The sequence below is a fragment of the Oncorhynchus masou genome, chromosome 14 (assembly GCF_036934945.1).
Source record: "Oncorhynchus masou masou isolate Uvic2021 chromosome 14, UVic_Omas_1.1, whole genome shotgun sequence".
Taxonomy (NCBI): domain Eukaryota; kingdom Metazoa; phylum Chordata; class Actinopteri; order Salmoniformes; family Salmonidae; genus Oncorhynchus; species Oncorhynchus masou.
The window spans coordinates 19,243,592-19,270,172 of NC_088225.1; the positions used below are offsets into that span (position 1 = coordinate 19,243,592).

General features: G+C 45.2%; 1 protein-coding gene across 1 annotated transcript in view; it reads right to left on the reverse strand.

Moving 5' to 3' along the window:
• Positions 1-694: 694 nt before the first annotated feature.
• LOC135554468 (tumor necrosis factor receptor superfamily member 16-like) overlaps positions 695-26,581 on the reverse strand; it is a 47,454-nt gene continuing 21,567 nt past the window's right edge. The window contains exons 4-6 of the mRNA XM_064986796.1: positions 9,474-9,711; positions 8,229-8,416; positions 695-1,979 (exon numbers count right to left, since the gene is read on the reverse strand). Coding sequence (XP_064842868.1) covers positions 1,933-1,979; positions 8,229-8,416; positions 9,474-9,711 — 473 coding nt within the window. The 3' untranslated portion in view covers positions 695-1,932. The remainder of the gene's footprint in view (positions 1,980-8,228; positions 8,417-9,473; positions 9,712-26,581) is intronic.

A 26,581-nucleotide genomic window follows, 5' to 3' on the forward strand; every position in this document is an offset into this window, starting at 1 on the left:
GGGACAGAGAGTTACACGCTGAGAGAGAGTACAGACAAGGGGAGAGAGGGACAGAGAGTTACACGCTGAGAGAGAGAGAGTACAGACAAGGGGAGAGAGGGGACAGAGAGTTACACGCTGAGAGAGAGTACAGACAAGGGGAGAGAGGGGACAGAGAGTTACACGCTGAGAGAGAGAGTACAGACAATGGGAGAGAGGGGACAGAGAGTTACACGCTGAGAGAGAGAGTACAGACAAGGGGAGAGAGGGGACAGAGAGTTACACGCTGAGAGAGAGTACAGACAAGGGGAGAGAGGGGACAGAGAGTTACACGCTGAGAGAGAGAGAGTACAGACAAGGGGAGAGAGGGGACAGAGAGTTACACGCTGAGAGAGAGAGAGAGAGAGTACAGACAAGTGGAGAGAGGGGACAGAGAGTTACACGCTGAGAGAGAGCGAGTACAGAGAGAGAGAGTACAGACAAGGTACAGGAGAGAGGGGACAGAGAGTTACACGCTGAGAGAGAGTACAGACAAGTGGAGAGAGGGGACAGAGAGTTACACGCTGAGAGAGAGTACAGACAAGGGGAGAGAGGGGACAGAGGGACGCAGAGAGTTACACGCTGAGAGAGTACAGACTACAGACAAGGGGTACAGACAAGGGGATAGAGGGGACAGAGAGTTACACGCTGAGAGAGAGAGTACAGACAAGGGGGAGAGGGGACAGAGAGTTACACGCTGAGAGAGAGAGAGTACAGACAAGGGGGAGAGGGGACAGAGAGTTACACGCTGAGAGAGAGTACAGACAAGGGGAGAGAGGGGACAGAGAGTTACACGCTGAGAGAGAGTTCAGACAAGGGGAGAGAGGGGACAGAGAGTTACACGCTGAGAGAGAGAGAGTACAGACAAGGGGAGAGAGGGGACTGAGAGTTACACGCTGAGAGAGAGAGTACAGACAAGGGGAGAGAGGGGACAGAGAGTTACACGCTGAGAGAGAGAGAGTACAGACAAGGGGAGAGAGGGGACAGAGAGTTACACGCTGAGAGAGAGAGAGTACAGACAAGGGGGAGAGGGGACAGAGAGTTACACGCTGAGAGAGAGAGAGTACAGACAAGGGGAGAGAGGGGACAGAGAGTTACACGCTGAGAGAGAGAGAGTACAGACAAGGGGAGAGAGGGACAGAGAGTTACACGCTGAGAGAGAGAGAGTACAGACAAGGGGAGAGAGGGGACAGAGAGTTACACGCTGAGAGAGAGAGAGTACAGACAAGTGGAGAGAGGGGAGAGAGAGTTTATCTACCTCTGAGGCACAAACATTTGATAATGTGATTGAGTAGGGGGGAATCGGGGGTGGATGAATAATAATTTTAGCAAATGGTCAAAGGAAGTTGGCAGTGAACTTATGGGGACACAGGATGAAACTCCTTCATGGGATAACATACTAACACACTTTTCATAATGATTGGTCAACAGCAGCTGACAGAAAAGATGGAGACCAGGATATCTAACACAGTGATGCTTCTTGGATTATGGGTGGTAGTGAAATTGCAACTTTAGTGACTTGAGGCAGACGGTTGGTGTTAGGGTTGCAGTTAGGGTTTGGGTTGGTGTTTGGCGTTGGTGTTAGGGTTGGTGTTAGGGTTGGTACTGGCGGAGAGGTTTAGTGTTCAAAGACACACTGGCAGAGTTGGGTTCTGTGTAGAGATACTGGGTCAGCCTCTGATGCTCCAGTCTGTCCAATAAGGGTCCATACTGGGACAAGAGTCCAGTCAGAAACCAGTGGCCACCCTTGGTGAAAAGGGGCGATAATGTTGTCAACTTCCTTGTTGTATCCAAGAAGCCCACTCAGTCTGTACTCTTATACTGTATGTCCGTTCCCACATCAAGGTTTCCATGGCAACCCCACTTCCCCCTCTCCTCCTTTTCCTCCTTCCTGTCAGCGGCTTCTCCTCTTCCTCAGACCTGGGGGGGAGGTGAGTCAGGTCCCCCATCCACCCTCACCACTGAGAGAGAGAGAGAGAGAGAGAGAGAGAGAGATGTTAAAAACATATATGATCAGTGGTGAAACATGCAGATGTTCTCTGGTCGTATGAAGTAACACAGTATCAGTGGTCAGCGGTCTATGACGCTGTGTCCACTCTGACACACTTTGCCCTGTAGGGGGCCTTGTGAGGTCACAAACTCATCAATCCCTCCAACTGAACTCATTACTACAGGGAGTGAGGAAGAGGGACAAATGTCCCCTTTTCCCATAAGCCCTCAACCTGTAATCAATTGAGGGGTGCCATGGAAACCCTTCCGGAATACGTTTTTTAGAGGTTTATGAGCTCACTGGTTGTTTTCTTGTCTTGATCAATGCACCCCTGTGCCAGCCAGAAGAGAGCTCTAATTCTAAAGGTTCACAAAAAGGTTTTTTTTTGTATCAACCACGCTATGACATCATCAGGCCTGTTTAAGTGTATGTGGTGCACACAGAGGCGGAGCTTCTGCTACAGTCGATCTTCTCTCATTCTACACACATTCCATTTTTTTCTGAAATCCTCCCTTTTTCCTCTGGCTCTCCTTTAGCTCTCATGTTGATTCTCTCCAGAGCACGTCATGCAGTCTGTGACTTGTTCTCCTTCCCTTTTAGACAGCCATCCTGCAGGCATGACAGACACTGCAGACAGACACTGAGCAGTCTTGCTGAATCATTCTGTCTTTTCATGATAGCAGCAAAATATTTGTGTTCCTCTTCAGGAACTCCACTTTGAATGGTTCATGCAGCCCTCCCTAGACTGCAAATGTAAACCTACTGAGTCAGTTGGTGGCTTCCTTGATAAATATTGTTGACACAGAAAATGTAATGGTTGCTTTAAATGGGAACCACTGTTTCACCCATTCCATTTCTAAGCTATTGACCAGTCTTTATCAGATTAAATTCTACTGGGCATGTTCAGAATAGGCGATCTAACAGTCGATCTTCCATTAGCATGTTCAGAATAGTCGATCTAACAGTCGATCTACCATTAGCATGTTCAGAATAGTCGATCTAACAGTCGATCTTCCATTTGCATGTTCAGAATAGGCGATCTAACAGTCGATCTTCCATTAGCATGTTCAGAATAGTCGATCTAACAGTCGATCTACCATTAGCATGTTCAGAATAGTCGATCTTCCATAAGCATGTTCAGAATAGGCGATCTAACACTCAATCTTCCATTAGCATGTTCAGAATAGTCGATCTTCCATAAGCATGTTCAGAATAGGCGATCTAACAGTCGATCTTCCATTAGCATGTTCAGAATAGTCGATCTTCCATTAGCATGTTCAGAATAGTCGATCTTCCATAAGCATGTTCAGAATAGGCGATCTAACAGTCGATCTTCCATTAGCATGTTCAGAATAGGCGATCTAACAGTCGATCTTCCATTAGCATGTTCAGAATAGGCGATCTAACAGTCGATCTTCCATTAGCATGTTCAGAATAGTCGATCTAACAGTCGATCTACCATTAGCATGTTCAGAATAGTCGATCTAACAGTCGATCTTCCATTAGCATGTTCAGAATAGTCGATCTAACAGTCGATCTACCATTAGCATGTTCAGAATAGTCGATCTAACAGTCAATCTTCCATTAGCATGTTCAGCCGATGCTGATTTGATTTCAGGCCTCTCCGAAGCTTTAAAAATAGCTGATGAAGACAGAGATTGAGATCGGTAGTGAATAGGCAATCACCTGCTCTCCTCTTAATGGCAAGAATGGAATACAGGAGACATGCTGATTACTTTCTGTTGCCCCAGGGTCATTTGACCAGCCCTGACCAGCCCTAACCAGACCCCTCATACACCACCTGTCAATCAGCCGGCAGTTACATGTACGTCATTGCCTCTGGCACCTTGAGGCGTCTCACATTCCTCCTCACATTCGATTATCCTCTCTGTGATGGGATTTTGCTTAAACAGGGACTGTGATTTGTGGTTGTCTTACCTACCTTAATTGAATGCACTGACTGTAAGTCTGTCTGGATAAGAGCATCTGCTAAATTACCAAAGTGTACATGCAAAATGTAAATATGACCTAGCCCTAGCTTCTCTGTCTGATTGTCACACTGTACCCCTCCCACCACTGACATCCCTCTTTCTTTTAGAACTGAGTCAATACAGACTCAATCCAGACTCAAGTTATTCTATTTTACTCAATACAGAGGTCCTCACTACAATATGTTACATTTATTCATGATTAATACTAATAATGGATTAGCATTTATATAGCTCTTCATTTAGTCTCAAAGTGCTTTGGACAACGCAATACGTCAGTATTTGTCCTGCTCTAAAGCTCTTGCTGTCTACCTCATCTACATCCCAGGGCTGCCTCCTCAACAGAAAGGGCTTTACTCCCTACTACACCAGCTTTCTACTGCACTAACTACTCTCCTACCCCACTAGCTACTCTCCTGCTCTACTAGCTACTCTTCTACTACACTAGCTACTCTTCTTCCCCACTAGCTACTCTCCTACCCCACCAACTACTATCCTACCCATCTAGCTACTCTTCTATCCTACTAGCTACTCTCCTACCCCTCTAGTTACTCTCCTACTACACTAGCTACTCTCCTACTCTACTAGCTACTCTACCAATGCACTAGCTACTCTCCTAACCATCTAGCTACTCTTATACCCTACTAGCTACTCTCCCACCCCACTAGCTACTCTCCTACTCTACTAGATACTCTCCTACCCCACTAGCTACTCTCCTACCCCACTAGCTACTCTCTTATCCCACTAGCTAGCTACTCTCCTACCCCACTAGCTAGCTACTATCCTACCCCACTAGCTACTCTCCCAATGAACTAGCTACTCTCCTAACCATATAGCTACTCTTCTACCCTACTAGCTACTCTTCTACCCTACTAGCTAATCTCCTACCCCACTAGCTGTTCTCCTACCCTACCAGATACTCCTCTACCCCACTAGCTACTCTCCTACTCCACTAGCTACTCTCCTACCCCTTTAGTTACTCTCCTACTACACTAGCTACTCTCCTACTCTACTAGCTACTCTACCAATGCACTAGCTACTCTCCTAACCATCTAGCTACTCTTATACCCTACTAGCTACTCTCCCACCCCACTAGCTACTCTCCTACATACTCCTACCTAGCTACTCTCCCACTAGCTACTCTCTTATCCCACTAGCTAGCTACTCTCCTACCCCACTAGCTAGCTACTCTCCTACTCCCCTACTACTCTCCTAACCATATAGCTACTCTTCTACCCTACTAGCTACTCTTCTACCCTACTAGCTACTAGCTGTTCTCCTACCCTCTAGCTACTCTCCTACTACCCTACTCTCCTACTACACTAGCTACTCTCCCAATGAACTAGCTACTCTCCTAACCATACTAGCTACTCTTCTACCCTACTAGCTACTCTTCTACCCTACTAGCTAATCTCCTACCCCACTAGCTGTTCTCCTACCCTACCAGATACTCCTCTACCCCACTAGCTACTCTCCTACTCCACTAGCTACTCTCCTACCCCACTAGCTACACTCCTACCCCACTAGCTACTCTCTTATCCCACTAGCTAGCTACTCTCCTACCCCACTAGCTAGCTACTATCCTACCCTACTAGCTACTCTCCCAATGAACTAGCTACTCTCCTAACCATATAGCAACTCTTCTACCCTACTAGCTACACTTCTACCCTACTAGCTACTCCTCTACACCACTAGCTACTCTCCTACCCTACTAGATACTTTCCTACCCCACTAGCTACTCTCCTACCCCACTAGCTACACTCCTACCCCACTAGCTACTCTCTTATCCCACTAGCTAGCTACTCTCCTACCCCACTAGCTAGCTACTATTCTACCCTACTAGCTACTCTCCCAATGAACTTGCTACTCTTCTAACCATATAGCTACTCTTCTACCCTACTAGCTACTATCCTACCCCACTAGCTACTCTCCTACCCTACCAGATACTCCTCTACCCCACTAGCTACTCTCCTACTCCACTAGCTACTCTATAGCTACAATTCTACCTTACTAGCTACTCTCATACTGCACTAGCTACTCTCCTACCCCTAATAGCTACTTTCCTACTACACTTGCTACTCTCCTACTACACTAGCATTGTACTACACTAGCTTTAGCCCACTGCCCCTCTAACCTGGGATGAGCAGACTTTGATTGACAGTTTCCGTGGTAGAGAATGGGATTAGATTAAGGACAGAGGCACGATGATGAGAGAGATGAGTGAGAGGTTTGAGTCCCATTTAAGTTTTAAACATCCCTCTGCCCCTTTAGGAAGGAATACTCCAGCGTAAAGGGGAAGGGGCCTCAGAGGGAAAAGACAGATTGCTATTGAAAAGATCACCAGATTGCACTGGAGAGTAGAGAAGACATGTTATAGATGTCTGTAAGTCTTTTGGGAGTTCTTACCCCAAAGCAGGGATGCGGGGAGTCCTTTTGAGCTTGTCAATCAAAGCACAGGTTATCTTTTATAGATTTTCATGTTTCACTTGAAATCTTAATGGACTTGTTTTGACTGGGTATGACACCGTCTACAAAGACTGCTGTGGGCTTTTCAGTCATACTGTATGTGTAAAATATGGTTCATTTGAAAAGGGAAATCCAAATGATTTTATGGATTTATTATACATATTCTCACCCCCTTGGGTGTTTTATATTTTAACAAATCCCCATTTACTAGTGGAGTAGCCGCCCAGCCCACAGCATGCTGTGTGCAGTACTGTATTTTAATGGCTTCTGCGCCAGAAGACAGAGCTGACGCTAATCAGCAGACATTAAACACTGTTACTGGATCAGATTTAAACAGGCAGGGGGATCGGGCCTGGCCTCCATCACACAACACCTGCTAATGAGCCAATCACACAAAGAGACAAGGGTTAAAGGGGCGGGCATCTACTCAATGACCCAATCACATGCTAATCCCCAGGAAAAGATGCCCCCTTTTCTCCATTATACTGAGGCTTTGCATTTCTGAGTGGGGGGGAAATGAATAGAATTCCCACAACCCAAAATAAAACAATAGCAGCATTTCCCAGGCTTCCCAAACATCACATGGGCATGGGTATGCATTTAGGTTGTGGGTAAGATCCAAAACAGCAGAGGTCCAGGGTCAGATCAGGGAATGGTGCATAAGTTAACTCAAGATTCACGAACATAACTTTATAATTGTCTTCTGAACTACCTCATTACTACTTCATAACTTCCTCAGTTATCATGACTGCATAGAGAGAGATGCTGAGTCACTGGATGTGTGGGGCCCCTTAGGCTCTGGCTCAGCACTTAGGAGGTTGGAAACACAAACTCTTCACTCTGTAGTTGGTCTCCTCTCTTCCTTTTGATGACAAAGCTCTCTCTATCACTCCTCTGAGTGGATAGAAACTGTGCCACACCACTGAGACTCCAGAGAGAGAGAGAGAGAGAGCGAGAGAGAAAGAGATAAAGAAAAGGGGAGATTGAAAGGGAGGGAGAAAGAGTAGATATGTAGAGAGACAGAAAGAGAGAGATAAGTTGAAAGAGCTAAAGAGATGGAGAGAGGAGTAAGTAGAGCATGGTTCTCCTCAGTATAAGAGGACTGACTGTGTCTCTGCCATGGATTTTTAAATGAAAGGAAGGTAGGTTGCTCCAGGCTCTATAGAGAGACCACTTCACATTCCTGAAGCTCTTGCTTTTGTTTTCACTTTCTTGTTCCGTTTAAAAAGTTGCTCTCCTCCTTCATGACCATTCATCATGTATTTCCCACAAGGCAGTGGTGCTGTCTCCCACCGAATACTGGACCACCCTGTCCACTCTTTTCTCTCTCCCTCTCTCTCTCTCTCTCTCTCTCTCTCTCTGTCTTTCTGTCTCTCTCTCTCACCCAAATATCGAATGCTGGGTCACATGTAGCATAGGTAAAGGGGTATACATTGGTATACACAGATATACACAGATATCAGATGTAAATTGTGTAGACCACTCATCCTTCCCACCTTCATAACCTCATGTTAAGACTTATTTGGTGACATTTCCAAAGTCATATCTAAGTATGTACATACAACAGGATAATATCTGAGACTCGCTATGTACAATAATAAAATATGTATCCTAAATTCACTTTGTTACCACTTTCATCTCTCACTTGTATATGCCTAGTCCAGCTAGCATAGAGTCTCCATACAGACCCAACAAGTGAACACACACTCATACAGACTCCCATTACAGCATCTAGCTAAGTGTACAGTGTGTGTTGTAGAGCTCACCTATCTGTTCCTGTCTGTGTGTCTGTGTCTGGACCTGGGCTGCATGCTGCTGCTCCTGCAGACTCTGGCTGTCCACTGAGATGCCGCTGTCGCTGTGCAGCTTCTCCCCCTCCGGCGTCGCCGTTTGATTGGCTGCTGTGGCTTGGTGGTTGTTAGCCGGCTGTTTGTTCTGCTTGCAGCTGTTCCACCTGGGAAGGTGTGAACGGAGAAGAAGTGAGTCAAGCCCACAACACTGTGTTCCCAGAAGTGGTTTGATTGATGTGATGTAAGTAATGGACGTTTTGTGATTGGGATGGTCATCAGGAAACGTGGAAGGGAAGAGGAGTGATCAGTCATCAAACATCTCTGAAAGTCTTCCAGTAAACAGAAAGGACCAGCAGGGAAACAAGCCTTCTGGCTTCATAGTGGTTTTATCCTCAGTCATTTTTACTGTAATGTTGTTTCTGGCTGGAATAGCCTCCTAGTCGTAATGATCCAATCTAATCAATCAGTCAATCAAGGCCTTTTAACAGACCGTGTTGGACCTGTTTATACAGTGGAAGGAGACAGATATTAAAGTAGCCCCGTAACTGTTTGTGTTGACGAAGTAGCCACTCGGATTTCAACTGGACTGCACTTTACAATCCATACTGGATTTGATGATGAGCTTGTTAACTTGGTACATGGTGTGTTTGAATCGGCGTGTGTGTGTATGTGTTGTGTGCAAATGCTTGTGTGTGTATGTGTGACCTTTGTGTGTGTGACCTTTGAAATGCATTATTGTGTGTGTGTGTGTGTGTGTGTGTGTGTGTGTGTGTGTGTGTGTGTGTGTGTGTGTGTGTGTGTGTGTGTGTGTGTGTGTGTGTGTGTGTGTAATCATGTGGTGTAACTGGGTCAATATCTTGCCATTCCACAACAGGCTTGAATATTACACCATACAATCGGGCTCCCTGCCTTTCTTTAGCTATGGGCTACATCACTCAAACACCATCCTGCCTGTCATTCCCCTTCCCTGACAAGTCAACCTCTCTGTCCTAGTTCCCTCTCTCTCCCTCCTCCAGCCTGAGCCCACTGTCTGCATACATGTATCATCCTCCCTGCTTTGTCTCTGGTCCTATCTGTGTGATAGCTGCTTCTATCTGTGTTGCTTATATCTGTGTGATAGCTGCTTCTATCTGTGTGATATATTCTTATATCTGTGTGAAGCTGCTTCTACCTGTGCTCATCTCCCTGCTTTGTCTATGCTCCCACTCCATGGCCCGTCACCTTTTGAAGACGATGTAGGCCACCAGCCCCACCACCACAGCAGCCAGGATGGAGCAGTAGATGGGGATGAGGTTCTCGTTGAAGCCCGGTCTGATGAAGTGAGGGCTGGGCTGGGCCGTGGTGCTCTCTCCCCCCGGGGAGGGGCTGCTGGAGCTGTCTGGTGGGAAGATGTCTGTGAAAGAGGGGGAAGACAGGTCCAGGGGAAAGGTGGGAGAAGTGTAGGACGGGAGGAGAGGATCTAAGGAGAGTGAAGGAAGAGAGGAAAACAGAGAGAATGCTATTATATAAGAGAGGAAGGGGTCATTTTCGTATGAGGTCATTGTTTTATGGTAAGAATGTTTTATTTTAAAAAATCACACACTTAACCAGCAGTAATAATAGCCAGTTTAGGAATACATTATCATTGGCTAAGCAACCTACATCAATTCTCCTTGGAACCAGCACATGGTACTGTAGTCAGCACACCGGTATATCAAAAAGGGAATTTACAATGGGGGCCAGGGAAATAAAACCAAACCAAAAGATACGTTTCCCCATAATGTACAAATAAAATGTCATAAACTATAACTGTATACATCCTTCTTCAAGTAGTTCTGAGCCTGGGTTTAGTCACGACGATGTCCCTAAGCAGATGTTTGAGTGACAGTGCACACATGTGAATGCTTGTTCTTATAGGCAGATGGGCTCTGGCTCAGATGCTATCTGGAGAAAAAGGGGGAATGCTTCTAGAGGAGGAGGAGATGGGAGAAAACTGTCACTCACCCACATAATAATCCAAGCCCAGCAGCACATCATGACTCTCTCACCAGGGTCGCATCCCAAAGGGCACCCTATTTCCTACATAGTGCATTACTTTTGACCAGAACTCATAGGGCTCTGGTCAAAAGTAGTGCACTATTATAGAGGGAATAGGGTGCCATTGGGGATGCACTCCAAGTTATTCTCTATATGGGAGCATGACTGTGATCTCTGTACATAACATGACACACACCATGTGGAGTACCCGCAGTACAAAGTCAGGGGCTTTAGAGGGTCAGTGTGTTCAGCTTAACCTCTGGTGCTGCAGGCCAGGCCTGGGAGGGCAGCAGTAGGAACTCTCTCTCTCTTTCTCTCTCTCTCTCTCTCTCTCTCTCTCTCTGCTACTGGAGGGGTCTGGTTTTCATCAGACTTAACTCACTAAAGAGGAGACATTTTTATAAATTGTCCCATTTCCTCTCTCTTTCTGTTTCTCCGCTAATTGCATTAATGAACAACTGCTATTTTCCAGTGTGCCAGCAGCACCATTCACCATGGCTGCCCAGAGGCCTTCTTGCTTCTGCTTCCCTTGGCAACGTACATACAGCACAGGACAACTCAGTCATGTTCTTTGTAGTGGTTACCCTGTTATCTGCTGTGTCACGCACTCCTACTGTGTGTGTTGTGTAATAAAACTGTTATGCTTCAAGCATTAGATGTAGTTACAGAATGTCTGCCAGTATCCACACCCCGAGGGGAGTGTGGTGGATGGTGGAGATGGGCCTGGTCTCCCTCTGTGGTGGTGTGGATATGAAGGAGTAATCCCCAACAGAACAGAACCCCATGCAGGCTTCGTCAGCCATAAATAATATGATTTATGAACACGGTGTTTTATAAACACCGAGTCAGACCTAAAAGTCGGAAACATTCCACAGGGATGTTGGTCTGTTGACACCAGGCAGGATGGGTCCATGGACTCATGCTGCTTACGTCAAATCCTGACTCTGCCATCAGCATAAAGCAACAAGAACCGGGATTCGCCGGACCAGGGAACATTTTTCTACTCCTCAGTTGTCCAGTGTTGGTGCCCACTGGAGCCACTTCTTCTTGTTTTTAACTGATAGGAACCCAGTTTGGTGGTTTTCTGCAATAGTCCATCCGTGACAAGGACCGGCAAGTTGTGCGTTCCCGAGATGTCGTTCTGCACACCACTGTTGTACTACGCCGTTATTTGTCTGTTTGTGGCCCGCCTGTTAGCTTGCCCAATTCTTGTAATTCTCCTTCGTCGTTGCTTATCCACAAGTCGTTGTCCCCCACAGGATGCCGTTGACTGGATTTTGTGTTTGTTGCACCATTCTCTTCGTAAAAAGCCCAGGAGGCCAGTTGTTTCTGAGATACTGGATCCGGCGCGCCTGGCACCGACGATCAAACCAGACTCAAAGTCACTTAGGTCACTCGTTATGCCCATTCTAACATTCAGTCGAACAGGAACTGAATGCCTCGATGCCTAACCCTAACCCAAGTGACTCACTGTCTGTAGGAGCGATCCATTTTTGTGAAACATGGTGGTGTACTTAATAAACTGGCTGGAGAGTGGATATTTCCACACTATGAGTGAGGTTGGTATAATACTGTGAAAATGATAATGCCATTTTAGTGAAAGAGCTTTGAAAATACGGCCTGAAATTTCTGCCTGTTTTGGTGGGATGGAGTTTTGACATCACCAGGCTGTAAATTAGTTAAAATAAGAAAGAGTTCCAAACCTCTCTGCCAATAACAGCTAGTTTTCAGTTTTCCCCACCCCACTTGAGGAATTGCTCTTTGCTAAGAAGCTATTTTTCTTTCTTTTTGACCATTTTAATTCAAAACAATCACTGTAAAGTACTTAATCGTTACACAGAAATGATTTGATATTGAGATACAAATGGCTGCAATGGAACTTTAAGAACACAGTGAAGTATGAAATGGCAGTCCTGGTCAGTGATGTGGTCTCTTGACATTTTGACACAAAGTTAAGCAGTGGACCATCACAATAATAACGAACTGTCGAAATTCAGCACTACTTTTTATTACTGACAAGGCTATCTTTCATTTTGTTTTCTCCACATTGATTGAATGCATATTTATTTACGCTTCCCATGGACACTGATGGGAATCTTAGGGTACATTTGTTAAATTCTTCAGCTTGTTAAAACTTAGATATCTCCTGGCTGTTTCCTTGGCGATGACAGGACATTCCTTTGTCCGTAGGGAGGGATAGGTTTACTGAAACTGTAGAGAATACCGTTCCACACTGGACACTCCCTGCTCACAGCCACGTCACACCAAGACACAAAAATAAAATTCAACCTTTAAAGGCATGGTATCGATTTCAGGGAATTATTTTAGGCCAAGGTCAGGTCACAAGTGTGTGGCCAGTAGGAATGGTAGTCACGTTTCCAGTCTGTCAGTCCCAGTGCAGGTGTAACAGAACATGCTTGAACTTTCAGGAAGTGCGCTTCTCCTTCCATCTCTATTCACCAATCAGTTACAGTTGGTTTAGCATTATGGTGATAAAACAAGAGGATCCCAAAGATGAGATTTCCACAATCACTTCAAATTCCCCTCTTTCCACTTTTTCCACTGTGTGAGTCATACAGTGTATGCAGCGACTACGTCAGCCACATAATTCTACAATGACCACACACACACACACACCATTTATTCACACCTTTGGAGACGGTGTGTGTGAGTTCTGATAGCCGTGTCCATTTCATCCGGTACCCTACGGATGGCAATCTGGGGTGATCACAGTGAGTCAGAGTGACTCAACACTCACTGTCACCAACACAAACTTTCTCTTTTCCTCCTTCTAGCTGTATCTCCTTTTTCTCTCCTTCTTTCTATATTCCTCTGAACCCCTTGCCATCTTTCTCTCTCTTTCTCCCTATTCTATTTCTCTCTGTTTCTCTCTCATATCTCATGCTTACCTGCATGTATGCATCAGCCCTGTGCTGATCTAGAAAGTAAGGCAGTTAACTGGGAAATAACCCGCGGCTCCAGTGCCTGTCTCGGTCGGCTAAGCGTGTTACCCAAAGGCAGTCGTGGTTTAACTCTTTTATTTCAGCTTCAATGGATTTAAACGTCTCTGAAACAAATAAAACTTCCCTGAGCTTTTATGAGCCCAGGCTGGTGAATAACTGTTTATTAGGGGGAGTGGAGGAGGATAGAGAAATGCTATTCAATTGTATTTTATTTGGCATTTTAGTTTTTTTTTAAATTTTATTGTAAAGTTAACCCTATACAATGCCTTCAGAAAGTGTTCGTACCCCTTGACTTACTCCACATTTTGTTGTCATAGCCTGAATTCAAAATGGATTAAGTAGGTTTTTTCCTCGACACACAATATGACAAAGTGAACATGTTTTCTGAATTTTTTTGCAAATGTATTAGAAGATGAAATACAGAAAATTCTCACTTACATAAGTATTCACACCCCTCAGTCAATACTTTGTAGAAGTACCCTTCGCAGCAATAAGCATTTTCAGGTCTTGCCATAGATCTTCAAGTAGATTTAAGTCAAAACTGTAACTAGGCCACTCAGGAACATTTACTGTCTTCTTGGTAAGCCACTTTAGTGTAAATGTGGCCTTGTGTTTTAGTTTATTGTCCTGCTGAAAGGCAAATTCATCTCCAAATGTCTGGTGGAAAGCAGACTGAAGTTTCCTCTAGGATTTTGCCTGTGCTTAGTCCATTCCATTTATTTTTTATCCTGAATAACTCCCCAGTCCTTATTGATTACAAGAATACCCATAACATGATGCAGCCACCACTATACTTGAAAATATGGAGAGTGTTACAGGTGATGTAATAATTTGCCACAAACATAACACTTTATATTAAGGGAAAAAAGTAAATTTCTTTGCAGTATTACTTTAGTAACTTGTTGCAAACAGGATGCATGTTTTGGAATATTTGCATTATGTACAGGCCTCCTTTTTTTTACCTTTATTTAACCAGGCAAGTCAGTTAAGAACAAATTCTTATTTTCAATGACAGCCTGGGAACAGTGGGTTAACTGCCTGTTCAGGGGCAGAACGACAGATTTGTACCTTGTCAGCTCGGGGGTTTGAACTCGCAACCTTCCGGTTATTAGTCCAACGCTCTAACCACTAGGCTACCCTGCCTCAATTAGGTTAATATTGTGAAGAAACTACAATGTTGTTGATCCATCCTCAGTTTCCTCCTATAACTGCCATTAAACTCTATAACTGTTTTAATGTCACCATTGGCCTCTTGTTGAAATCCCTTGTAACTGAGTTAGTTGTAGTTAATAACTTCCCCATGCTCAAAGGGATATTTAACCCATCTTCCAATAGGTGCCCTTCTTTTTGCGGCATTCGAAAACCTCCCTGGTCTTTGTGGTTGAATCTGTATTTGAAATAGACTGCTCAACTGAGGGACATTACAGATAATTGTATGTGTGGGGTTCAGAGATGAGGTAGTCATTCAAAAATCATGTTAAACCCTAGTATTGCAAACAGAGTGAGTCCATGAAACTTATGTGACTTGTTAAGCATATTTTTAGACCTGAATTTATTTAGGCTTGCCATAACAAAGGGGTTAACTACGTCTACATTTCAGCATTTCATTTTTAATTAATTTGACCAACAACAAAAAAAGTATAGAAACATAATTCCACTTTGACATTATGGGGAATTGTGTGTAGGCCAGTGACAAAACATCTCAATTGAATGCATTTTAAATTCAGGCTGTAACAAAACAAAACATGGAAAAAGTCAAGGCACTGTATTCCCTCCTTGGTTCCTTGCAGTCAAGTTGGGGTGGAGGACAGTTATCAAACACACCACATGCACAATGACCTCTTTATCTATCAGAGAACACTCTCCCACTGTCTCATTACGGCCTATCTCTATCTGCCTAGGCCTCTTGTAAACACACACACACACACACGCACACAGACACACACACACACACTCTCCTCGGATGAAATGATTCAAGTTGGCATTCTGCTTTCCATAGAGAGTGAGAGTTAATAGGGAGAGTGGGGGTAGAGAGAGTCAGAAAGGGACAGTATTAGGAGACTGTATGGGAGCGAGGGGGAGAGTGGGGGAGAGAGGAGGGGAGGGGGAGAGAGGAGGGAGGTGAGAGGATGGAGGAGAAGAGGAACAGAAGCACTGATGTAAAGTGCTCTGATTAGCAGGAGTAATTACACTGCAGCAGTGAAGCACTGAATGACCCACTCCTCCCTTCATCCCTTTTCCCCCTCTATTCCCTCGGCCTAACCACTCAAGGCTGCTCCGTGAGAAAGGGGGGAAGGAGAGAGGGGAGGAGAAGAGAGGCTGAGAAAGAGAGAGTGGGGAAGAGATAAGGAGGGAGAGATAAATAATTTCTTCTAATTTTCTAATTTATCTAAGAAGGGTCTGTAGGTGATAAACTGAGTCATGAAAAGCTAAACTTTAGTGTTTAAGGAATTGTGCAATACAACCTGTCACACACACAGTCTGCACACTCACCGACACACACAACTAACCACATGGTGGAGGAGAGAGACCGCTGAGCTGAGAGATGAAGAGATGAACAGAGAGGGAAGGAGAGAGAGAGATGTGAGCTGAGAGAGGATGAGAGAGAGTTGTGAGCTGAGAGAGAGAGAGAGAAAGATGTGAGCTGAGAGAGAGAGGGAGGTGAGCTGAGAGAGAGAGAAAGAGATGTGATCTGAGAGAGAGAGAGATGTGAGCTGAGAGAGGATGAGAGAGTTGTGAGCTGAGAGAGAGATGTGAGCAGAGAGAGAGAGATGTGAGCTGAGAGAGTGAGAGAGATGTGAGCTGAGCGAGAGAGAGATGTGAGCTAAGAGTATGATGTAAGCTGAGAGAGATGTGAGCTGAGAGAGAGAGATGTTAGCTGAGCGAGAGAGAGATGTGAGCTGAGAGAGAGAGATGTGAGCTGAGAGAGAGAGAGATGTGAACAGAGAGAGAGAGAGATGTAAGCTGAGAGAGATGTGAGCTAAGCGAGAGAGAGAGATGCGAGCTGAGAGAGAGAGAGAGATGTGAGCTGAGAAAGAGAGACTTAAAGCTGAGAGAGAGATGTGAGCTGAGAGAGAGAGATGTGAGCTGAGAGAGTGAGAGAGATGTGAGCTGAGCGAGAGAGAGATGTGAGCTGAGAGAGAGAGAGAGATGTGAGCTGAGAGAGAGAGATGTGAGCTGAGCGAGAGAGAGATGTGAGCTGAGCGAGAGAGAGATGTGAGCTGAGAGAGAGATGTGAGCTGAGAGATAGAGATGTGAGCTGAGCGAGAGAGAGATGTGAGCTGAGAGAGATGTGAGCTGAGAGAGAGATGTGAGCTGAGAGAGAGAGAGAGAGAGAGAGAGAGAGAGAGATGTGAGCTGAGAGAGAGAGATGTGAGCTGAGCGAGAGAGAGATGTGAGCTGAGAGAGAGAGAGATGTGAGCTGAGAGAGAGAGAGAGAGATGTGAGCTGAGAGAGGATGAGAGAGAGAGATGTGAACAGAGAGAGAGAGATTTAAAGCTGAGAGAGAGATGTAAGCTGAGAGAGAGAGATGTGAGCTGAGAGAGAGAGAGATTTAAAGCTGAGAGAGAGATGTAAAGCTGAGAGAGAGATGTGAGCTAAGCGAGAGAGAGATGTGAGCTAAGCGAGAGAGAGATGTGAGCTGAGAGACAGATGTGAGCTGAGCGAGAGAGAGAGATGTAAGCTGAGAGAGTGTCTAAGTCTGTGTGTGTCCTGCTGCAGAGTGTTCGATGCTCATAAAGGTCACTCAGTGAAACCTGAGTGTGAGCAGGAGAAACCCCAGCACTCTTATCGACCCTCCAGTCCACACAGAACAGCACAGCACATCTGATGCACACCACCCTCTCTCTAATCATTCTCGCATTGTGAGTGATTGCCACTTGGAAACAGCTGGATATGAAGGGAGTATGTGAAAATGCCTGCCACACACACACACGCACACACACACACACACACACACGCACACACACACACACACACGCACACGCACACACACACACACACACACACACACACACACACACACACACACACACACACACACACACACACACACACACACACACACACACACTGTGTCAGCAAGATTAGTATCACACACATTGACTGAGTTAGGCCTAGATTCAATCAGATCAAGCGTTAAGCGCCGAAGTCTGGATCATTTTTTATTGCAAAAACGGTTTGAATGGTCCACTGGCTCCCAGAGGCAAGATTTTGATTGGATGTTACATTTCAAGAACCCTCCCCCACACTCCCGTAGAAGGGGTGCTCTGTGTTATGTGCGTCACTGATATCTCTCCAGTAGTTGTGGCCTATGCTTGTTTCAAGTTATGAAAGGTGGCCGACAGTCTGCGATATATATTCATTGAATTTGAAAGTGGATTATACTGGTAAAGTAAAACATCACAACACGTTCTAAACCACTCTGGTGACAGACTTTTTTCCCTGTCTCCATTCATCAACATGGCTGCTTGCTGCACTTTGTTACCACTGCAAATATAGAGAAAATTGCTCATTATATATTTTTTTGTAAGGACCCAAAAACCTGAGGCAGTGGAGAACCTAGAAAGTAAATACAAAAACAATGTATTATTAGCTAGCTAGCTGGCTACCGTAGGCCACTTGTAGGGTAATGCCAGGTGTGCACTATAGGACTTTCAAAATCCTAACATGGCTGAGCCTCTCACTGTCACGTCCTGACCTTAGTTCCTTTTTTATGTCTCTATTTTGGTTTGGTCAGGGCGTGAGTTGGTGTGGGCATTCTATGTTTTTCATTCTATGTTTTGTTCTGTGTGTTGTATTTCTATGTGTTTAGCCTGGTATGGTTCCCAATCAGAGGCAGCTGTCAATCGTTGTCTCTACAGTGGTAGGCCTGATTACCAACAACGACAAGACAGCCTACAGGGAGGAAGTGAGGGCCCTCGGAGTGTGTTGTCAGGAAAATAACCTCTCACTCAACTTCATAAAAGCAAAGGAGATGATCGTGGACTTCAGGAAACTGCAGAGGGAGCAGCCCCCTATCCACATCAACGGGACAGTAGTGGAGAAGATGGAACGTTTTAAGTTCCTTGGCATACACATCACGGACAAACTGAAATGGTCCACCCACACAGACAGTGTGGTGAAGAAGTCGCAACAGTGCCTCATGAGCCACTGCCTGTCCACCATAACACCACTTTAATAATGTTTACATACCCTACATTACTCATCTCATATGTATATATGTTAGATTACTCGTTAGAATTTACTGCATAGTTGGAACTAGAAGCACAAGCGTTTCACTACACTTGCATTAACATCTGCTAACCATGTGTATGTGGCCAATAAAATGTGATTTTACTTGTTTTCTAAATTCTTTTAATCGCCTCCGCATAGGAGATTTGATTGACAGCTCTAACTTTTGCCACCTTCTTCACCTTCACAGGGCACTCCGGGAACTCAGGATCATGATCCCCACCACAATTGCAACACCATCATCTTTCTACACACCATTCTTCAGAATACTCTGTTCGTCTGCACACACTTGAAACGTCTGCACACACTTGAAATGTCTGCACACACTTGAAACGTCTGCACACACTTGAAACGTCTGCACACACTTGAAACATCTGCACACACTTGAAACGTCTGCACACACTTGAAACGTGGCCAAATCCTTTAATATTCTTACACTGCAGTGGTTTGGGATGAAAGCTTCCTACATAACCAAGCTTCACATGTGTAGGTATTTGCTCTTTATCAAAAACCACCAGAATCGACAGACTTTCTTCTATTTCTCCTCCAGCAGTTCAGACACCGGGCACCAACCACACCAGGTGCTCTACTCTGAAGTTCAAAACATAAAACCTCTGTTGTCCGGATTCGTTTGAGTCCCACTGCAATCTTCCTCTGCTCTATAGAAATACAATGAATCAAAATATGCCATTTTAGACCCCTCAAATGGATTTCCCACATATGCATCCTTACTCAACAAACGCATCCCAACAAGAGGCAATTAATTATCATTCACACACGTATCCTCCACTCCATTTTAGACCATTTCAACTACTGTTCTCCATTCAGAACATTCGTCTTCCCAAAATTACCCAACGCGTTGCTTGATTCCAACCCAGCATCCACGTCCGCCGTCTTTCCACACTCTCGTCGACACATTGAAATGAAAGTCAGATGACAGATAAACCAATACATTTATTGACCCATTTTACTCTTTGATATTGGTATGAGTGATGTTTCTGTTGTTTTATAGATCTACACAAGCTGCGGTTTGCTATTTAGAGTTGATGAACTAGACTTTCCATTGCAACAATGATGTAATTTCATTTAACGTAGCTACAACAAGCTTTGGCTCAAAGCAGCCTCATAAATGTTTTCAGTCAGACATTCATGCTTGCCACACAGAGTTGAAATGTCTAGCCAACATGTTGAATTGAATAACATTGCTTGTGCACTTCAGAGCTGTAACGATTTAACGTTTTGGTTAAAGGCAAGTATAAACGCATACTAGTAGTAGTCATCATTCCTGCTGGAGAGTCTACACATTCTGGGTGACGCAAAACAATGTCAACATCTCACTGGCTTCTTCTCTGGCGAGCTCTCATTGGCTATTGCTGATCACAGTTCTAAAAGCTTGTTGTTGCACATTTCACACTACAAGAACATTTCAGATTTTGCTCCAATAAAATCAAATATGTTTGAAAATATCGGGATGTCTGGGACTGCTCGAAGACAAAGACTGCTTGACCCGTTCAAGTTAAATGAGCGTTGGTGACGGCCGCGCACCCTGAGTAGGCAATGACATGGGGATTTTGTCTCAGATTTCAGGGACAGCTAAAATTGTGTAGTGTACACCCTGCATAACTCAATTGAACTGCTAATTAGTTGACTTTACACACTGTTAAGCTAAGTGAATTAAATGTCATCAGCTAGCAAACTTCCTATTAGCTAGCTATCTTGATGACCATAACCATGGAAGAGGGTGAAATTGAATCTCCAGCTGTCAGTAAAGGGAGAGTGTAGGCTACTGGACAGGGCAGGTCATTTTGTGGCAGGACATTATGAAAAGATTGTCCAGTTCCAGTACCTAGAGGGGAAAGGTTTGAGGACAGCGAGATAATTACAACATAATATTCTGTAATTGAAGTATAATGAAGCCTGTTTCTTGTGATGTTTTCTGTATTCAGATATGGAACGCTGTGAAAGCCTGTTTGTGTCACAACCTGATCTGTTTCACCTATCTTTGTGATGGTCTCCACCCCCCTCCAGGTGTCGCCCATCATCCCATTAATCCCCTGTGTATTTATACCTGTGTTCTCTGTTTGTCTGTTGCTAGTTTGTTTTGTTCATAAAACCTACCATCATTTGTTCCCCTGCTCCTGCCTGTTTTCGTGCTCCTGTTTTCTAGTCCTTCCCGATGTTGACCGTTCTGCCTGCCCTGACCCTGAGACTGCCTGCCGTTTTGTACCTTACCCCACCATTCTGGATTATTGACCCCTGCCTTCCCTGACTCTGAGACTGCCTGCCGTTTTGTACCTTACCCCACCGTTCTGGATTATTGACCCCTGCCTTCCCTGACCCTGAGACTGCCTGCCGTTTTGTACCTTACCCCACCGTTCTGGATTATTGACCCCTGCCTTCCCTGACCCTGAGACTGACTGCCGTTCTGGACCCTTTACACACTCTCTGGATTATTTACCACTGCCTGCCCTGACCCTGAGACTGCCTGCCTTGACCCTGAGACTGCCTGCCTTGACCCTGAGACTGCCTGCCCCTGTTGTTGTAATAGACTTTTGTTGCTTCGACACAGTCTGCATCTGCGTCTTACCTAAACGTGATAGTTTGCCGATGAAGAGAGAGGCCCCAATGAATGTTCCAAGAGACTAAGGGTATATCCTATATGCCATGGGTCATTGTGGCTAGCTACTTCTTGTCCCTCATGCTAGCCTTTACAAACAAATATCACTTCAGAAATGTCAACATTTTAAATATTGACATGGCCAGCATTGTAGACCATTTCTCCCCTCTTGCTGCAGATTTAACTGATCTGGAAATAACAGAGACATGCTGTTAAAACCTGCATGCTGTAAATGTTCTCAAATGTTTTGTCACCACTGCTTGTTGTGTAGATGTTTTTGTCCTCATGCACTGTTGCTACTAATCTGGTGAGCACCAAATTTGTCCTCATAGACCACCGGGGTGTGTCTTGGGAACAGAACAGTCATGGCAATGATTGGTGGCATCCACATGTTTCCGTGTGACCTTATGGGTGTATGACTGTGGCTCCTTTCACATGCCAGAGTCCCCCTGACACACCACACAGGGCAAGGTCACCCAGAGCCACCCCATACTGCCACTACTGTCCCTAGCACTGTCCCTAGTCCTGTCCGTGGCCAGCGGAACACAACACAGGGTCACAGAGAAGAAGACAGAGCCCCGAGGTCAGAGGTGAGAGGCGCTCTGGTTGTGTGCTGTCTTTATCTCCACTGCTGGTGGTCCGCTATATGGTACAGCACAAGGCTGCATTGTACCCTACTGTACATCACTCATAATAGAAGGCCTGACATAGATGTTCACTCACTGTATGAGGCACACATGGTGCGGTTTGACTGGATTTCTGCAGTCCATATGACTCTCTGACTCTCACACAACTTATGAGTGATATAAGTGACATTCCCAATTCTCACATTTAGAGAGAGAAAGCGAGAGAACACTGTATATAGAAATAATATGACATTTGAAATGTCTTTATTCTTTTGGAACTTCTGTGAGTGTAATGTTTACTGTACATTTTTATTGTTTATTTCACTTTTGTTTATTATCTACTTCACTTGCTTTAGCAATGTTAACATGTGTTAAAGTCCTTGCCAATAAAGTCCTTGAATTGAATTGAATTGAGAGAGAGAAGAAGGTAGTGAGGAAAACAGAGAAGGGAAGAGAGGACACAATTTCTTACACTTTCATGTCTGGACTAGTACATGTGACTATGAATTGGGAAGGTTCTGGACTGGTCCATGTGATTATGAATTGGGAAGGTTCTGGACTGGTTCATGTGATTATGAATTGGGAAGGTTCTGGACTGGTTCATGTGATTATGAATTGGGAAGGTTCTGGACATGTTCATGTGATTATGAATTGGGAAGGTTCTGGACATGCTCATGTGATTATGAATTGGGAAGGTTCTGAACATGTTCATGTGATTATGAATTGGGAAGGTTCTGGACTGGTTCATGTGATTATGAATTGGGAAGGTTCTGGACATGTTCATGTGATTATGAATTGGGAAGGTTCTGGACATGCTCATGTGATTATGAATTGGGAAGGTTCTGGACATGCTCATGTGATTATGAATTGGGAAGGTTCTGGACTGGTTCATGTGATTATGAATTGGGAAGGTTCTGGACATGCTCATGTGATTGTGAATTGAGAAGGTTCTGGACATGCTCATGTGATTGTGAATTGGGAAGGTTCTGGACATGCTCATGTGATTGTGAATTGAGAAGGTTCTGGACATGCTCATGTGATTGTGAATTGGGAGGGTTCTGGACATGCTCATGTGATTATTAATTGGGAAGGTTCTGGACATGTTCATGTGATTATGGTGCTGGGACATGTGTCCTCTTTTTTTCTCACTACCTTCGACTCTCTCTCTCTCTCTCTCTTTTGATCTCTTTCTGTCTATCTGTCTCTCTAACTCTTTCTCTCTTCTCTCATTTTAATCTCCCTCTCTCTCAACAGAGATGTCCCTGGTTGATCAGAAGCAGGTGTTTCTGCCTTTTTGAGAACCCAGAAACAGCTTGCCTCCTAAATGACACGTTACTCACTGTGTAGTGTACTACTTTTGACCAGGACACGCTACAGGCTCTGGTTAAAAGCAATTCACTATATACAGTGCCTTGCAAAAGTATTCGGCCCCCTTGAACTTTGCGACATTTTGCCACATTTCAGGCTTCAAACATAAAGATATAAAACTGTATTTTTTGTGAAGAATCAACAACAAGTGGGACACAATCATGAAGTGGAATGACATTTATTGGATATTTCAAACTTTTTTAACAAATCAAAAACTGAAAAATTGGGCGTGCAAAATTATTCAGCCCCTTTACTTTCAGTGCAACAAACTCTCTCCAGAAGTTCAGTGAGGAACTCTGAATGATCCAAAGTTGACCTAAATGACTAATGATGATAAATACAATCCACCTGTGTGTAATCAAGTCTCCGTATAAATGCACCTGCACTGTGATAGTCTCAGAGGTCCGTTAAAAGCGCAGAGAGCATCATGAAGAACAAGAAACACACCAGGCAGGTCCGAGATACTGTTGTGAAGAAGTTTAAAGCCGGATTTGGATACAAAAAGATTTCCCAAGCTTTCAACATCCCAAGGGGCACTGTGCAAGCGATAATATTAAAATGGAAGGAGTATCAGACCACTGCAAATCTACCAAGACCTGGCCGTCCCTCTAAACTTTCAGCTCATACAAGGAGAAGACTGATCAGAGATGCAGCCAAGAGGCCCATGATCACTCTGGATGAACTGTAGAGATCTACAGCTGAGGTGGGAGACTCTGTCCATAGGAAAACAATCAGTCGTAATATTGCACAAATCTGGCCTTTATGGAAGAGTGGCAAGAAGAAAGCCATTTCGTAAAGATATCCATAAAAAGTGTTGTTTAAAGTTTGCCACAAGCCACCTGGGAGACACACCAAACATGTGGAAGAAGGTGCTCTGGTCAGATGAAAAAAAGCAACACAGCTCATCACCCTGAACACACCATACCCACTGTCAAACATGGTGGTGGCAGCATCATGGTTTGGGCCTGCCTTTCTTCAGCAGGGACAGGGAAGATGGTTAAAATTGATGGGAAGATGGATGGAGCCAAATACAGGACCATTCTGGAAGAAAACCTGATGGAGTCTGCAAAAGACCTGAGACTGGGACGGAGATTTGTCTTCCAACAAGACAATGATCCAAAACATAAGGCAAAATCTACAATGGAATGGTTCAAAAATAAACATATCCAGGTGTTAGAATGGCCAAGTCAAAGTCCAGACCTGAATCCAATCGAGAATCTGTGGAAAGAACTGAAAACTGCTGTTCACAAATGCTCTCCATCCAACCTCACGGAGCTCGAGCTGTTTTGCAAGGAGGAATGGGAAAAAAATTTGGTCTCTCGATGTGCAAAACTGATAGAGACATACCCCAAGCGACTTACAGCTGTAATCGCAGCAAAAGGTGGCGCTACAAAGTATTAACTTAAGGGGGCTGAATAATTTTGCACGCCCAATTTTTCAGTTTTTGATTTGTTAAAAAAGTTTGAAATATCCAATAAATGTCGTTCCACTTCATGATTGTGTCCCACTTGTTGTTGATTCTTCACAAAAAATACAGTTTTATATCTTTATGTTTGAAGCCTGAAATGTGGCAAAAGGTCGCAAAGTTCAAGGGGGCCGAATACTTTCGCAAGGCACTGTAGGGAATAGAGTGCCATTTTGGACATAGCCTATGTGTGGGTGAGAGAGTGGTTCCTCCTCTCCTGATCTTTCTGGATTCATCTTTTCTCAATCTGTTTCACAACTAACTGAGAACTGCCAGCCGCGGCCAAGAGATGACAGAACATTAAAAGAAGAGTGATATATGGCCCCATCTGCCTGACAAGCATCTCCAGCACAGTGCAGCAGGTGTCCACGGATATCCCACTTGCATTTGCAACGTGGCATTTCTGGCCCAGGCAGCATCCAAGCCCAGCACACAAACCTCACCCAAGTCAGCCATCCAAAAAGTAACTAATCTTAGTAAGTGTCCAACTTCCAACTTCCGAACCGAATATCCAAAACCATTACGGAAATCTTGTTTCCAAAACCCCAAATTAATGTCCATGATCCAAAACCAATATCAAGCCTTGTTTTGATCACCTTTACAAAACCTTGGAACATTCTAGTCCTACTGTACCAAAGGTCATCTGGAGGTGGCGTTAAGGACTTCTGTTATAAATTTGATCATTTCCTTCATACAGAATATTTACTGGAACTCAAACCTGCTGATCCCATAAACCTAACCCAGCCTGTGGAGCCAACCCAGGTCCCATAAACCTAACCCAGCCTGTGGAGCCAACCCAGGTCCCATAGACCTAACCCAGCCTGTGGAGCCAACCCAGGTCCCATAGACCTAACCCAGCCTGTGGAGCCAACCCAGGTCCCATAAACCTAACCCAGCCTGTGGAGCCAACCCAGGTCCCATAGACCTAACCCAGCCTGTGGAGCCAACCCAGGTCCCATAGACCTAACCCAGCCTGTGGAGCCAACCCAGGTCCCATAAACCTAACCCAGCCTGTGGAGCCAACCCAGGTCCCATAAACCTAACCCAGCCTGCGGAGCCAACCCAGGTCCCATAGACCTAACCCAGCCTGTGGAGCCAACCCAGGTCCCATAGACCTAACCCAGCCTGTGGAGCCAACCCAGGTGCCATAAACCTAACCCAGCCTGTGGAGCCAACCCAGGTCCCATAAACCTAAACCAGCCTGTGGAGCCAACCCAGGTCCCATAAACCTAACCCAGCCTGCGGAGCCAACCCAGGTCCCATAGACCTAACCCAGCCTGTGGAGCCAACCCAGGTCCCATAGACCTAACCCATCCTGTGGAGCCAACCCAGGTCCCATAGACCTAACCCAGCCTGTGGAGCCAACCCAGGTCCCATAAACCTAACCCAGCCTGCGGAGCCAACCCAGGTCCCATAGACCTAACCCAGCCTGTGGAGCCAACCCAGGTCCCATAGACCTAACCCATCCTGTGGAGCCAACCCAGGTCCCATAGACCTAACCCAGCCTGTGGAGCCAACCCAGGTCCCATAAACCTAACCCAGCCTGCGGAGCCAACCCAGGTCCCATAGACCTAACCCAGCCTGTGGAGCCAACCCAGGTGCCATAAACCTAACCCAGCCTGTGGAGCCGAACCCAGATCCCACAGACCTAACCCATCCTGTGGAGCCAACCCAGGTCCCATAGACCTAACCCAGCCTGTGGAGCCAACCCAGGTCCCATAAACCTAACCCAGCCTGTGGAGCCAACCTAGGTCCCATAGACCTAACCCAGCCTGTGGAGCCAACGCAGGTCCCATAATTCTAACCCAGCCTGTGGAGCCAACCCAGGTCCCATAGACCTAACCCAGCCTGTGGAGCCAACCCAGGTCCCATAAATCTAACCCAGCCTGTGGAGCCAACACATTACTATAAACCTAACCCAGCCTGTGGAGCCAACCCAGGTCCCATAAATCTAACCCAGCCTGTGGAGCCAACACATTACTATAAACCTAACCCAGCCTGTGGAGCCAACCCAGGTCCCATAAATCTAACCCAGCCTGTGG